Consider the following 15842-nt stretch of genomic DNA (forward strand, 5'->3'; position numbering starts at 1 on the left):
ACTTTAGACTTCACCATGATTTCAACAGTCCGTGTCTCTTCTCAGAGAATTGTTGTTGATCACAAGCTGAGTATGAGCCAACCATGTGATGTGGCTGCAAAAAAGGCAAATGCTATTTGGGGCTGCATTCATAGAAGCATAGCTTCCAAATCCCGGGAAGTGCTAGTTCCCCTCTATTCAGCACTGGTTAGGCCTCATCTGGAGTACTGTGTCCAGATCTGGGCGCTGCAATTTAAGAAGGATGCTGACAAGCTGGAGAAGGTTCAGAGGAGGGCAACAAAGATGATCAGAGGAATGGAAACAAAGCCCTATGAGGGAGACTGAAAGAACTGGGTGTCAGGAGCGCCCTAGCTGCCTTTTGCAGTCCCTACCAATAGCCAACTCAGGACACAGACGATGAGGAATACTTTCTGAGGCTTTATTCCTTTATTACTTAATGACTCTTTCAGATACTAATCATTAGCGACAAAGCAAAGAACAGCACTGGGGAAAGATAGCAGAGTAGCCTAAGCTCCAGGTAAGGCAGTTGGTCCCCATTTGAAGGAGAACCACATGAAGACCCTGAACTTATGGGTTAGGGAGAGATCCTCCCTCTTTCCCTTGGGTCCTCGGGACGCGACCGCTGCTTGCATGCCAAAAGAGTGCTACGCCTCCTTTCCGTGCCCTCCATCTGTTGTCGCTCCCTGTGTCTGCGCCGAGCATCCAACAAGCCCCCCTCCAGCGCTCTCTCACTGCCAGAGTCACTATCTATCCCAGGAATGCTGGCAGGAGGAATCTCTGCCAGCTGCTGTGCTTGTGAGAGATGAGCGAGCTCCTCTCCCATGGATTGCTGTTCCTCCTCAGAATCAGAACTGCTCTGGGGCTCTATTGGCTCAGTTTCCACCCTGACACTGGGCATATTTAGCCTTGAGAAGAGAAGACTGAGGGGAGATACAATGGCGCTCTTCAAGCCCTTGAAAGGCTGTCACAGAGAGGAAGGCCAGGATCTCTTCTCGATCATCGCAGAGTGCAGGACACCGAATAATGGGCTCAAGTGACAGGAAGCCGGATTCCGGCTAAACATCAGGAAAACCTTCCTGACTGTTAGAGCAATACAACAATGGAACCAGTTACCTAGGGAGGTGGTGGGCTCTCCCACACTGGAGGCATTCAAGACGAGGCTGGGCAGCCATCTGTCAGGGATGCTCTGACTTGGACTCCTGCACTGAGCAGGGGGTTGGACTCGATGGCCTTGTAGGCCCCTTCCAACCCTACTATTCTATGATTCTATGATTCTATGAACCATGGGGAATGTAGTGCTGAGGGGGAACTAGCAATCTCTAGCAGATTTCTTAGCACTGCACCAAAACTAAAAGTCCCAGGATATTTTTTTTTTTTGGGGGGGGGAAGAGTTGAAGTGGTGTCAAACCTATCTAATCTTGTTAGCGTAGATAGGCTGATTGCGTAGAGCTTAACTCACACTGGAGATACTTTATCAGCAAGGCGAAATGCGGAGATTCAATTTCACTTCCTGGATTGGTTCAGACGTAACACCAAACCATGGTTTGACATTACAGCAACAAATCTTCGAGGACTTTGTGCTTGCCTGGCAAAGTGAGACTGGAAACCATGGTTGAGGATCTCCTAACAATTTATGGGATTGTTACTCCATTTTAAGTGATCCTGAGTATGCAGCTTGGCTTAAGAACATGAGTAAATGCCCTGCTGGATCAGACCAAAGGTCCATCTAGACTAGTGTTCTTGGCAAGAATTCCAGCAATGAGTTCTTCTACCAGAAATTGCCCAGTGGCCCATAATCTACCTCCTGCCCACTCTTGTGATACATAATACCAGAATAGTATCAATGCTCCTCATTTCAACTGTTTTGCTCTGGTAAGCAGCAGACAAGATAAGTACTTGGTGAATAACCTCACCCACATGATACTTTTTAATGTGGTCTGTCTTATCATTCTCTTTGTGCTTGAACTAAAGACCTCTAGATTTCTTTGGGGGCTGTTTTTGCTTAAGCTGGTTGATAGTGGCTTCAGAGCTGCAGCTGAGGCACTTGATCCATCTCCTCTGTATAAACCGCAAAAAAGATTGACCTAAAAATAATTCCATTGTTGTTGGGACTTATTCTGTCCCCTGTCCCCACGCTGCTTTGCTTTGCTACTGTTTTCTACCTCTGAAAATGATTTCTGCACATATTTGCAAGTGTTGTGGTTTTTCTATTGCTTGTTGCCTTTTCCTGTGCGACGATTGTAGAAGCCAGTGATCCATGAACCAAGACTTTTGAGCGGTTCTCCTCTCCGCTTGATGCAGTTACTGAGTGGTGAATTTTCATCGCCAGTGAAGTGGCTTTTATACTGCATGCTATACATAGGAAGCTGCCACATTATATGAGGTCAGACTATTTATCAATGTAGCCCAGTATTGTGTATTCTGTCTTCTGGGATCTACCTAGGGTCTCAGCAGAGAGGTTTTTCCTATAAGAACATAAGACGAGCCCTGTTGGATAAGACCAAGGGTTCATCTAGTCCAGCATTCTGTTCACACAGTGGCCAACCAGCTGTCAATGGGAGACTCACAAGCAAGACATGAGTGCAACAGCACCCTCCCGCCCATGTTCCCCAGCAACTGGTGTACATAGGCACACTGCCTCTGATGCTGGAGGTAGCACAGAGCCATCAGGACTAGTAGCCATTGATTGCCTTCTCCTCTAGGAATTTGTCTAACCACCTTATAAAGCCATCCAAATTTGTGGCCATCACCATACCTTGTGGTAGTGAATTCCAGAGTTTGATTATGCACTTTGAGAAGAAGCCCTTCCTTTGATCTGTCTTTAATCTTCCACCAATCAGCTTCATGGGATGACCCCATTGGTTTCTAGTATTGTAAGAGAGGGAGAAAAATGTCTCCCTATCCACATTCTCCACACCATGCATAATTTTGTACTCCTCTATCTGTCTCCCCTCACTCACCCTTTTCCCAAGCTAAACAAGCCCAGCTGTTGTAACCTTCCCTCATAGGGGAGATGCTCCAGCCCCTCGATTATTTCAGTTGCCCTTTTCGGCACTTTTTCCAGCTCTACAATATTTTTTTTTAGGTGTGGTGACCAGAACTGTACACAGTATTCCAAGTGTGGTCGCACCATAGATTTGTATAAAAGCAGTATGATATTGGCAGTGTCCCCAGAATAGGGGACAATACACTAAATGTTATGTACTGGGGTAAATTATGTAAAGACTTACGTAAAGACTTACATAAATATTTACGTAATTATTTCCGTATTTTTCCGCATGATGAAAAAAATATTCTCATCCGTCTGTGGGCGGATGACGGAATGAAAGGCACCTGACAATCCGCAAAACACAGACGGAGCAGATTTTACACAGTCCGTACATCCCTAGTCACAGAGAGGAAGGCCAGGATCTCTTCTCGATCATCCCAGAGTGCAGGACACGGAATCATGGGCTCAAATGACAGGAAGCCAGATTCCGGCTGAACATCAGGAAAAACTTCCTGACTGTTAGAGCAATACAACAACGAAACCAACTACCAGGGAGGTGGTGGGCTCTCCCACGCTGGAGGCATTCAAGATGAAGCTGGTCAGCCATCTGTCCGGGATGCTTTGACTTGGACTCCTGCACTGAGCAGGGGGTTGGACTCGATGGCCTTGTAGGCCCTTTCCAACCCTACTATTCTATGATTCTGTGATTTATCAGTGCAGGAGTGTACATCAGAGAAGGGGACAATACAAAGGAACTTAAGGTTGTGGCAAACTGCATGCTCCAATAGTGAATTTGTTTTGGCGGGGGCGTAATTTTCCTACTTAAACTGGGATTTAAGAGGAATAGAATACAGGGGAAGCGAACCAGAGGGGAAATAAAGGAGCAAAACTGGGGTATTCCTCATATTCCTACCACTACTGTTTAGGTTTGTGTCTTTCCTGACAAAAGCGGGGGGGGGGGAAGATAAGAGACAAAAGATTCTTCCGAACTCTCTACAGCTGTAAACATGATCAACTTTTCTACGATGTTCAGTCTGACCCTGTCTGGAAATAACGGCAGCAAATCATGGGTTACTTGACCCATGAATTTGGGGCTGCACACTGCACACAAGCCACTTCCTGTTTCTATTAACAACTCTTGAATGCCACATTTGAGGCGTGTTTCCATGAGGCCTGAACAAGGACACTTGGAAACAGGAAGCTGCTTGTGTGTGTGCAATTTGTGGGTTAATTCATGCATGATTTGCCACCGGATGCAATTCATTTGCATCAATTTGCCACTGTTATAGAATCACAGACTCGTAGGGCTGGAAGGGGCCTGCAAGGCCATCGAGTCCAACCCCCTGCTCAATGCAGGAATCCAAGTCAGAGCATCCCTGACAGGTGGCTGTCCAGCTTCATAGAATCCTAGAATAGTGTGGTTGGAAGGGGCCTATAAAGCCATCGAGTCCAACCCCCTGCTCAGTGCAGGAATCCAAGTCAGAGCAACCCTGACAGGTGGCTGTCTAGCTTCATAGAATCATAGCATAGTGTGGTTGGAAGGGGCCTATAAAGCCATCGAGTCCAACCCCCTGCTCAGTGCAGGAATCCAAGTCAGAGCATCCCTGACAGGTGGCTGTCCAGCTTCATAGAATCCTAGAATAGTGTGGTTGGAAGGGGCCTATAAAGCCATCGAGTCCAACCCCCTGCTCAGTGCAGGAATCCAAGTCAGAGCAACCCTGACAGGTGGCTGTCCAGCTTCATAGAATCCTAGAATAGTGTGGTTGGAAGGGGCCTATAAAGCCATCGAGTCCAACCCCCTGCTCAGTGCAGGAATCCAAGTCAGAGCATCCCTGGCAGGTGGCTGTCCAGCTTCATAGAATCCTAGAATAGTGTGGTTGGAAGGGGCCTATAAAGCCATCGAGTCCAACCCCCTGCTCAGTGCAGGAATCCAAGTCAGAGCATCCCTGACAAGTGGCTGTCCAGCTTCATAGAATCCTAGAATAGTGTGGTTGGAAGGGGCCTATAAAGCCATCGAGTCCAACCCCCTGCTCAGTGCAGGAATCCAAGTCAGAGCAACCCTGACAGGTGGCTGTCCAGCTTCATAGAATCCTAGAATAGTGTGGTTGGAAGGGGCCTATAAAGCCATCGAGTCCAACCCCCTGCTCAGTGCAGGAATCCAAGTCAGAGCATCCCTGGCAGGTGGCTGTCCAGCTTCATAGAATCCTAGAATAGTGTGGTTGGAAGGGGCCTATAAAGCCATCGAGTCCAACCCCCTGCTCAGTGCAGGAATCCAAGTCAGAGCATCCCTGACAAGTGGCTGTCCAGCTTCATAGAATCCTAGAATAGTGTGGTTGGAAGGGGCCTATAAAGCCATCGAGTCCAACCCCCTGCTCAGTGCAGGAATCCAAGTCAGAGCAACCCTGACAGGTGGCTGTCCAGAACGTTATATCCGAACAGGGTCACTGTGTGCCCACATCCTTCCGTAGCCGAAACCTGCATCTGTAGAGCTCCATGTAGCCCTTGGCCGAATTTCAAACGCTCCCTGCAAGGGATCAGTTCAGACCTCTTGCAGTAGCGATCTGTCTGTCCGCCAGAAGTTTGCAGCATGGGGAGGAAGCGAGAAGGAGGAAGAGAGCGAAAGAGAGATAAGGTGGCCAAAAAAGGGATGGCGACTTCAGCCCTACCAACCACAAGCATGACAGATTATCCCTTAGGGAAAGTGGCCCTCAACAGAAAAAAGGTCCCCCACCTTTCATCTGTGGCATTCAGGGCAAGACCCCTGTTTCTTCCTGCCCACCAGGTATTTTATTCTTACAACCAGGTCAGTAGGTTAGCCTGGGACAAGGTTGCCCGGTATCTAGATGGGGATTGGATCTCTCAAGTTCTGGTCAGATTCTCTACTCACTGTACCACGTTGGCTCTCCCTGTCCACGGTGTACATTCGGCTCCTCTTCCAGATTCTCTCCAGCATTAAAGCATACCTACGTGTCAGTGCCGGTGTAAGCTCTCCTAACCCCTCAGGTAGAAGAGCATATGTGCACCGATGCCCCCCATTGCTGCCTATGCCCTCTCATCACCACATCTCACCACCCCGTTCCCACTCCTCATCCCGTTGTCGCCACCACTTTTCTGAAGAGCTGCGTCGGCTGCTCCAGCCAACACAGCTCTTCAGAGAAGTGGCCACAGCTGCGCTCAAATGTCTGGCTCTGAGAGGGTCCTTCCTTAAAGCTAGGCATCATTGGGAGCGGGGATCCCCCAGGAGATAACCTGTACCATTGTATAGGCAGTCTCCTGGGACACCCCTCCCACAGTGCCTGACTCTGAAGAAGACCTCCTCAGAGCCAAGCATTTGGGCTTGGCAGGCTCTCTGAAGAGCCATGCTGGCCACTGTCAGGGTTGTATCTGAGCCCATAGAGTTCCAAGGCAGCTCTGATTCTGAGGAGGAGAGACAATTTGTGGGGGAGGAACTCTCTCAGGCTTCAGAGGCGCAGCTGGAGCGGGACCCCTCCCTCACATCCCTGGGAGCGACAGCGAACCAGGCGTGGAAAGGGAGGGACAACCTGAACTTTTAGATGCAAGGCGCAGACACAGGCACAAGCGAGAGATCGCAGGGGCCGAGCTCCGGCGTTCCACCCAATTGGCTTGACGTCAACAGCTGCACCCAGAAGCATCGCAGGAGAGGGGGAGATCTTCCCCTCCCACCCCTTAAATTCAGAGAATTGCCGTGTTTTTCCCAAACGGAGATCAACTGACATCCTAACCCTTAGAAACCCCTAGATGGCTGTTCCTTTGTAGTTTCTCTGAGTCTCAAGCAACTAGCATCTGAATGCCTCATTAGGATAAATGGAATTAAAGCCTTGGAAAGCAGCCCTTTCGTCTGAATGTTGATTCTGGTTATTGGAGTATTCAGTAGGCAACAGGGGTACCTTTGACAGCCACTTTCGCTGGCCAACGCAGCTCTATAGACAGCCCTTCCTCAGGTTTGTTCTGAGAATCTCACAACAAGCCCCAAAGGGGTGGGTGCTCTGGAGAGCCCCGCTGGCTGAAGTGGGAGAGCGGGGCTGGCGGGGCTCTCTGAAGCTGCTGCCCGCTTGGTGGTGCTACAGCAGGTCTTCCGGGCGGAGGTTTTGGAGAGCCCTGCGCTCCCATTGTGGGAAAAGCCACAGCAGAAGAGTGGCTGGCAGGGTTCTCTGGAGCACCCGGCAGCAGGGGGCGCTCTTGGGGTGTGTGCGTGCAGGCAGGGGGAGCACACAATTTGCCACTCTCCCCGTGCTGACATCTGAGGCAGGGGATTCACCCTGCCTCGTGAGAGGGCCAGCCCTGCTATATGTCACAAAATACGCACAAGATGCTCAGAGGTGCATTGTGGCGTTTTATACGACCAATGCGGAGTCCTGCCTGCAGTTCTTTCTGGGCTATTTGAAGTGGCAAGCACAGCAAGCGAGTCAGTAATTGCAGGCTGGCATTTTCCCACCAGCTCCGACCAGACGTGTAGCCACCTCTTCCTGTTTTCTTTTTGCTAACGCCCAAACCAGCGTTTGTTCCTTGTTCCGTAAAGCACTAAACACTTAAAATGAAGTTAAGCGGCTGGCTACTTAGCGCTATCACCCCCCAACCCCCCGAAACTTACCAAGAGAGATTTCCTACTTTCAAAGCCTGTTCTTAAACTATTATCAAAAACTTTTTATTTGTCTTTCCACATTAAAATCAAATGTTTCCTTTTCAGTGAGACTGAGAGGCAGATGCTTATCTTTGCTACCAAAAAGCAGGCCCATTGAGGTCACTGTGGGGTTTACAGTAATGAGTGGCGGAAGCATGTTCTCGATTCTATCTCTGTGCCTCCTTGTTCTTGCTCCTTGTTTCTCTCATTCTCCAAATTGTCCGGGTTGTTTCTGTGCATGAGCTTGTTAGAGCAGCCATCAGACCGGATGAAGTTTCTCGACATCTTGGTGAGGATCTCTTCCTCCCACAGCCTCCGCTTCTGCAGATTGTACTGCACCAATCATGTTTTTCTTAATAATAGCTTTTAACATCAGGAAATTCCTACTCATGATCTACTTCAGAGCACCTCTTTGTAGCCTCATCTTGTCCATGGGAAACAAGTATCATATAAACAGCATGTTGTTTCACTCTTTCCCCATACGTGTGTGGATGTTTGGATGGGCTTTGGTAGAGTTCTCCAGTGCAAGGACTCCAATGGATCCTTCCCATGTTGATTCTCATAGAATCATAAAAGAGTAGGGTTGGAGGGGGCCCATAAGACCATCGAGTCCAACCCCCCTGCTCAATGCAGGAATCAAGTCAGAGCATCCCTGACAGATGGCTGCCCAGCCTCAGAATCATAGAATCATAGGATAGTAGGGTTGGAGGGGGCCCATAAGACCATTGAGTCCAACCCCCTGCTCAATGCAGGAATCCAAGGTAAAGCATCCCTGACAGATGGCTGCCCAGCCTCAGAATCATAGTATAGTAGGGTTGGAGGGGGCCCATAAGACCATCGAGTCCAACCCCCTGCTCAATTCAGGAATCCAAGTCAGAGCATCCCTGACAGATGGCTGCCCAGCCTCAGAATCATAGAATCATAGTATAGTAGGGTTGGAGGGGGCCCATAAGACCATCGAGTCCAACCCCCTGCTCAATGCAGGAATCCAAGGTAAAGCATCCCTGACAGATGGCTGCCCAGCCTCAGAATCATAGTATAGTAGGGTTGGAGGGGGCCCATAAGACCATCGAGTCCAACCCCCTGCTCAATGCAGGAATCCAAGTCAGAGCATCCCTGACAGATGGCTGCCCAGCCTCAGAATCATAGTATAGTAGGGTTGGAGGGGGCCCATAAGACCATCGAGTCCAACCCCCTGCTCAATGCAGGAATCCAAGTCAGAGCATCCCTGACAGATGGCTGCCCAGCCTCAGAATCATAGTATAGTAGGGTTGGAGGGGGCCCATAAGACCATCGAGTCCAACCCCCTGCTCAATGCAGGAATCCAAGTCAGAGCATCCCTGACAGATGGCTGCCCAGCCTCAGAATCATAGTATAGTAGGGTTGGAGGGGGCCCATAAGACCATCGAGTCCAACCCCCTGCTCAATGCAGGAATCCAAGTCAGAGCATCCCTGACAGATGGCTGTCCAGCTTCATCTTGAATGCCTCCAGTGGGGGAGAGCCCACCACCTCCTGAGGTAATTGGTTCCATTCTCACATTAACAGGCTTTGGCCTCAAGTCTGAGTTCACCCAATGATCTTCCTAACCCCAGGACCGAAGGTTACTTTGTTCCCATGTTAATGTGGTCACCTAAGTCATCGATGAAGAAAGTTGTATAGATGAGTGCCCTGATTAATCAGGGGGCCTGTCTGAATGATTGGCACTCGAATCCCATGTATAACATCATCTTGGGGAAAAACATGTTTTTTCCCCAAATCACACTCTGTGAGCTTTAATTTTGAGGCTGTTGGAGCCGGTTGCTGCGGCAAACCAGGGGGTGATTAGATCAGGTTATGCACTCCCCCCACCCCCACAAAGAAGGAAAACCCAAACCAACCCTTCATGGAATGGAGTAACTCCAATTTAGCTGTTGCCTGGCTAAGGAAAGCTGCTTTATGCCAAGTTGAACCATTAGTCCATCTATACTGTGTTACCCTGACTGTCAGTGGCTGTCCAGCAGAGGTTGTATCCATCACCTGTTACCTGATCCTTTTAACTGGGCACACCAGGGATTGAATCTAGGACCTTCTGCATACAAAACACCACTCTAATTGCAAAGCTCTGATGATGTGTGCCAACAAGGCAGGATTATAGCGAAAACAGAACCGTTGAGAAAAAGATGGAGGCACCAGCATGTTCAGGGGAGCCCTGGGGCTTACAGATGTCCAGACCTTTTCCTGAGAGAAACCTGGCATCTCTCGCTCTCTCTCCCCGTCTCTCGCTCTCTCAAAAAAAGTCCAATAAGGACTGATCATGCTCAGTAGCTGCAGAACGTTTTGTGTCAGGTGGAAAAAGAAAAGAAAAAATGTAGGTAGGAAGCGAGGATATACTACAACATTTTGTTTCAGGGCCAACTTATGTGCTGCACCTCTGAGCTATGGCTCCACATTGTAGGCTTCAGGCTATCCAGGTCTCTTAACAAAAAACAGAAGTAGTTGCCCTATGTCTGCTTGGGATGGCCATCTGTTGGCCCAAGGAGTGAGCTGGGTTGCCCTGGGACTGAACTGGCTTTCTCTTGCTCATTAGTGGTGCCTCTTTATCTGTATCCCATCTTTCCTCTGAAGAGCTCAGAATAGTGATGAGCGTCTGACTCAGTCGGTTGGGAACTGGCAATTATGAGCTTTTACTGCATCTGCAACCTGAGAACCAATGTCTCTTTCCACAGGCATACTCACCACCGTACACCCCACAGCATGGGGAAAAGTGCCGAAATCTGAAGACTGAGTACTATGACGAAACCATCAATAAATGTTGCAGCTCGTGTCCTCCAGGTAATGTGTTTTCATTGCCCAATTAATCTGGGGTTCCTTTTTAGTCAGTGTTTAAAATATTTCAGTCGATCAGGGCTTCTCCACAGTAGGCTTGTTATCCCGCAACTTTCCAGAGTCTCTTTTTCCTATTCCTTTTTCTGTGTATATCTGTAGACAGCCTTAATTATTCTCATCCCACAGCCCAGGCTCCAAGGATCTCAGGACCCTGTCCACTGGAACAGAATTAATCCCTGTACAATCAAACTCCCGTCTACAACTCAGGTGGAAGCATCAGTCAGGGCTTTTTTGAAGCTTCACGACATTCCCAGAAGTTTTCTAGAACTACATCCTCTCCATGTGTAATGTGGGGAGAGTGCCTTGGGGTGGAAGGAGTAGTCATTAAGCTGTCCTCTCCACTCCCACCGTGGTTTTATAACTCAGGCAATGCATGCTTTGGGACAGACGTGATTGTGAGTCATCTGGTGTTTGTGTCTTCTCATACGCCATGTGCTTTTTGTCCTGGTCACCACGATTTGGCTGAAACAAGCAGGGAATCAGAGGGAACAAGGGAAGGAACCCAAGTTCTACAAAATGGCTAATTACTAGCAATATTGTTGGGTTTTCTTTGTTATAATTACAAAGGAGTGTGTCTTTCAGAAAGCTCTCAAAAGAGAACTCTTTAGTCCTTGGAAGTCGAAGGGGAGAGTCTCATGTTGACGTTTTCCATTGCCCGGCCACTGATGTGATTATATAAGCGCATGTATGGAAAGAATGTATGCTAGTAATTGAATACACAGACAACTGTTATTAATATTATATTAATGTATATCAAGAACCTAGGATGCTGCCTTATACAGAGTCAAACCATCTATCTCAGTAGTGACATCAACAGCTGTCCAGGGTTTCAGACATAAGTCTTTCCCAGCCCTACCTGGAGATGTTGAGGTTTGAACCTGGGATCTGGTGCATGCAAAGAGTGTGTTCCCACAGCGAGTCCCCTTTCTTAAAAGTTCAAAACAAACACAGAAAGAATGCAAAATAATGGGAATACGGTGCCCATGGTCAACGCTGCAGGTAAATACACAGTTTCAAAACAGTGGTGATCTTTTCACTTATGTAATCCATTCCATTGCAGATTCTGGGAAGCATCCATTCTCAAAACAAATTCCCATTTGCTGATTCATGCTTTCCTGTGCAGCCTGAGTCAGCTGAGTGATTGAAAGCTAGGGATTTATTTATTTCGTTTTGTCTAAAAAAGCCTTTTAAGGAGGATTACACATATTAAGCCCATTGAACCAAAATAATAAAAAGCTATAGAAATCTTACTCCAAACCCCCTTAAAAATAAAAGAAAAAGAAGGTGGTGGTGAGGAATAGCAGAAAACACATCATTCATCAGTGCTCAGGAGAATAAAAACTGTTTAACTTGGTGCCTTAGCAGATGATCTCGTAGAGCTGTGAACAAACAGGTTCTTGAGGTTCTCCACTATATTTGTGGGTGGAGAAACTATGGAGACCATCTCGCAAAATTTCTCTAGGACAAGGGGAAATTCTCCAACAGTTCCTTGGCTTGAGGCTCACCATTAGCAGAGGCAATCGCACAGGTTCTTTCTTTTTTCCTAAGGTTGTTTTTCTCCTGCCACTGCAAGTAAGAGCTGCAGCAGCTGGCAACCTGGTCACCATGGATAAAATCCAGTCCTCTTTTTTCTAAGGGGTGTGATGAGAAAAAGAAATTTCAGAAATTTTCTCAGAAAAATGTCTCCTGAGAAATCTCGGGCCAGCTGTTTCTCAGAGTGATCTTCAAGGACAGCACTTAGCCTGACTTCAGCAGGCAACTGGTTCCAGACTCACAAAAGGGAGAGCTGAGGGTTCAAACTACATGTTACATGCATTTGAGATTTCTTTGGGTGGTGGCAGGTGGGAAGGATTGGCAGTTAAATAACTCGGTGGAAGTGACTTTTCCAGTTCAACATGGGCTGCTAGGCTGACATGAGTACTGTGTCCAGTTCTGGGCACCACACTTTAAGAAGGATGCAGACAAGCTGGAGAGGGTTCAGAGGAGGGCAACGAAGATGTTCAGGGGACTGGAAACAAAGCCCTACGAGGAGAGACTGAAAGAACTGGACGTGTTTAGCCTTGAGAAAAGACATAGAGGGGGATAGGATAGCGCTCTTCAAGTACCGGAAAGGCTGTCACAGAGAGGAAGGCCAGGATCTCTTCTCGATCATCTCAGAGTGCAGGACACGGAATCATGAGCTCAAGTGACAGGAAGCCAGATTCTGGCTGAACATCAGGAGAAACTTCCTGACTGTTATAGGAATACAACAATGGAACCCATTCCCTTGGGGGGGGGGGCTCTCCCACACTGGAGGCATTCAGGATAAAGGTGGTCAGCCATCTGTCAGGAATGCTTTGACTTGGATTCCTGCATTTAGCAGGGGGTTGGACTCGATGGTCTTATAGGCCCCTTCCAACCCTACTATTCTATGATTGTCAGGACCCGGCAGGGTCAAATCTGCAAGAATTCAGTTGGAAGAGGCAGAGGAGAGCATGTCATCCAGTTTAGATAGAAGTCTATGTCCAGAGGAGTGAACAATGATTACAGGGGCCAGAGGCAGGTGTGCAGTCTGAGGAACAAGGGTCTTTAGAACGGCCTTCTCTAAGCTGGTGCCCTCCAGATGCAACTCCCATGCTGGCTGGAATGATGGGAATTGCAGTCCAACACATCAGGCACCAGTTTGGGGAAGGCTGCTTTAGAACAACAGCTGCACCAGACAAGTTCTTTACACCAAGGAGCCAAGTGCGAGGCAACAGATTATTTGCAGTACCCCCTCCGGCCGTGATCTGGGTAGCACTGAGAGCAGTAAAGATTGAAGCAATAGCTCCCTCGGTCTGAGGGCTGCCCCAGTGGCCCTGGGGGAAGGTGCTTGGGTCCTGCTGTCAGATTCTCTGGTCTGGATCTCCTGGGACCTCACACATATGATATTGTCCTATATCAGGTCAGACTCTTTGTCCATTTAGCTCAGTATTGTCTACTCTGATTGGAAGCCGTGCTCCAGGATCTCAGGCAGAGGTTGTACACATCATTTGCTACCTGATCCTTTTAACTGGAGATGCCAGGGCATTACAATGATTCCTATGTTTTCCGTACATCTTTTTAAAGACCTGGTTTGTGGTGATTTTTCCGGCTTTGAGTACAATTGCATTGCCAATTGGAGCTTTTCAGGTCAAATGCACCTTTAGTTAGAAGTTTCCTCCTCATGATGCCTGCCTCTATTTGCTTCCTGTTTAGCAGGAATATGGTATTACTGAATTTGTCCTTAATTGGGTGTTGATTATTCAGCATCTGTTTTCTGCTGCGGCAGTAGGGGGAAGTTAATTACTAGTTTCAAGAACAATTGCTCCAATTTTTTTTTTTTTAGTGGAATTGCAATATTGCAAAATCAAACTTATAAAAACAAACAAATAAACACATTAAAAAATAAGCAAGTGCTCTGGCTACACAGATAAGAAAAGCTAATACTTAACACCCCCCCCCCCACTATGGAATAGAAACTGACTAATTAAAGGCCAATTAAGAAATACCTGCAAGTGAACAGGAGCAGAACCGATTAGAGGTGCAGAAGCCACAAGAAAGATACTTCTGTTCAAAGATACAATTGCCTTTGCTGAATGGGACTTACTTCTAAGTAAACTTTGTAGTAGGATCTGGGTCAGGGTCATGGACAGATAATATACCACTACATTAAGTGCCATTTGGTGCCACCATTTCAATTCCAGTTCCCACATATTGCAAACAAAAAAAAAAGGAAAAGCGATCCTTCAGCAGCGCAAATGAACCTGAACGTGGCAGTAAACTTTCACAAAGCGGATTCTGTTTCCAGCCTCCCATTTTGACGAGATGTTTTGTTTTCCTTGTTTGTGTTGCAGGTTTTCACATGCTTCAAAGCTGCGACGAGAGCGTTGACACAAAGTGTACACCATGTGAAGATGGGAGGTTTACTAAGATCTGGAGTAGAGCTGAACGCTGTTTTAGCTGTGACCCAGAATGTAGTGGAGGTATACAGTAGACCACTGGAGCTTGTCAGCCTGAATTGCGGGGGTGGGGGTGGTCATGGAGGTGGGAGGTGACACTTAGGGATGTACTGATTGTGTAAAATCGGTTCCGTCTATGTTTCCCAGATTGTCAGGCAACTTTCATTCCATCATCTACCCGTTGACAGAATTGGATTTTTTTTTTGCTTCCGAATTTGCACAAATTCACATATGCTCATTGTCACGGTTTAGCCGGTGGGGAAAATGCACATTTTTGGCTGTTTTTTTTTTTATTTTGCATGTTTTTCTATGATGGAATTTGCACAGAATTCAGGGAAGTTATAAAAATGTTCCTCAGGTCCATGGAATCCACCCAACAGGGGAAAAGCCAATCCGCTGTGGAATCCACGGGCCGGATTCATGAAAATCTGGACTGCTTCGGTTCCGCTGTGGATTTCTCCGACAGCCCTAGTGACATTGCAACAGAAATCCCTTATCCTTGTAACTCCCTACCAGAAGATAAAAATATCTGAGTGCTGGCTGTAGTTTGAGCGGGGGGGAGGCATTGGGTATGATGCGCTATGTGGAGGCCACTTCTTCCTTACCACTGTCACTGTAGCCTATGTGCTGGCCCCGGGTCTTTGGGCCCAATCCACATTTTACGATAGAGGGAGAGCATACAACGCAAGTGGGGGCAGGTGCTGCTTCTTCTCCCCACTCTTGTCATGGCTCGCATGGGTAGACAAGGCAGGTGGACAGGCAGCAGAAGCTGTAGGAAAAACAGCAGGGACAGCTGGGTCCAGTGGGCCTTCTGCTGGGGTGTTGTCCTGGACACATACCCAGTTATGCCAACCCTCAATGCTGGCTCAGGTGGGTTGCAAAGTTCACACAATTAACTGATGTTTTAAAAGCCTTTTGATCAACTAAAAAAAAAAAAGCCAGATTAACTGGAAATGCCATTTTAAAAAAGAGGCATTCCCCCCTTTATTCACACATGCCAAGGAATGCCTCTTCTAGGATAATGGTATTACAATTTTGGATGGATGGATGGATCGGTCTAAATCTAGTTCATTTTTGCATGTTTTCATAACATAGCAGCTGGATTCACACAACACACTAACCCACCATGGGCTGAACGCAGTGCGTTTTCCACAGGGTGGGTTATCGCACCATGCAGCATTGTCTATTTTTCTTGAACAAGCCACTTTGAGAACCTATGGCTTATTGTTGGGTTGTTCAGGGTGGTTAACAAGCCACACAGCATGGTTAACAAGCAACCCTGTGGAAAACGCACTGCATTCAGACAACACGATAACCCATGGTTCAACAACAGCCTACACTGGGTGGGTTAGCGTGTTGTGTGAACCCAGTGAATCAGTTCTTTCC

General features: G+C 47.7%; 1 protein-coding gene across 1 annotated transcript in view; it reads left to right on the top strand.

Annotated features, from left to right (window-relative positions):
* The window catches only part of LOC146335397 (tumor necrosis factor receptor superfamily member 1B-like), a 57387-nt gene that overhangs the window by 15409 nt on the left and 26136 nt on the right, over window positions 1–15842 (top strand). Inside the window, exons 2-3 of the mRNA XM_084821536.1 lie at window positions 10338–10443; window positions 14352–14480. Coding sequence (XP_084677662.1) covers window positions 10338–10443; window positions 14352–14480 — 235 coding nt within the window. The remainder of the gene's footprint in view (window positions 1–10337; window positions 10444–14351; window positions 14481–15842) is intronic.

This window comes from Heloderma suspectum, chromosome 15 (genome assembly GCF_057233095.1).
Source record: "Heloderma suspectum isolate Gila_16-S chromosome 15, 16-S_ref, whole genome shotgun sequence".
Lineage (NCBI taxonomy): Eukaryota > Metazoa > Chordata > Lepidosauria > Squamata > Helodermatidae > Heloderma > Heloderma suspectum.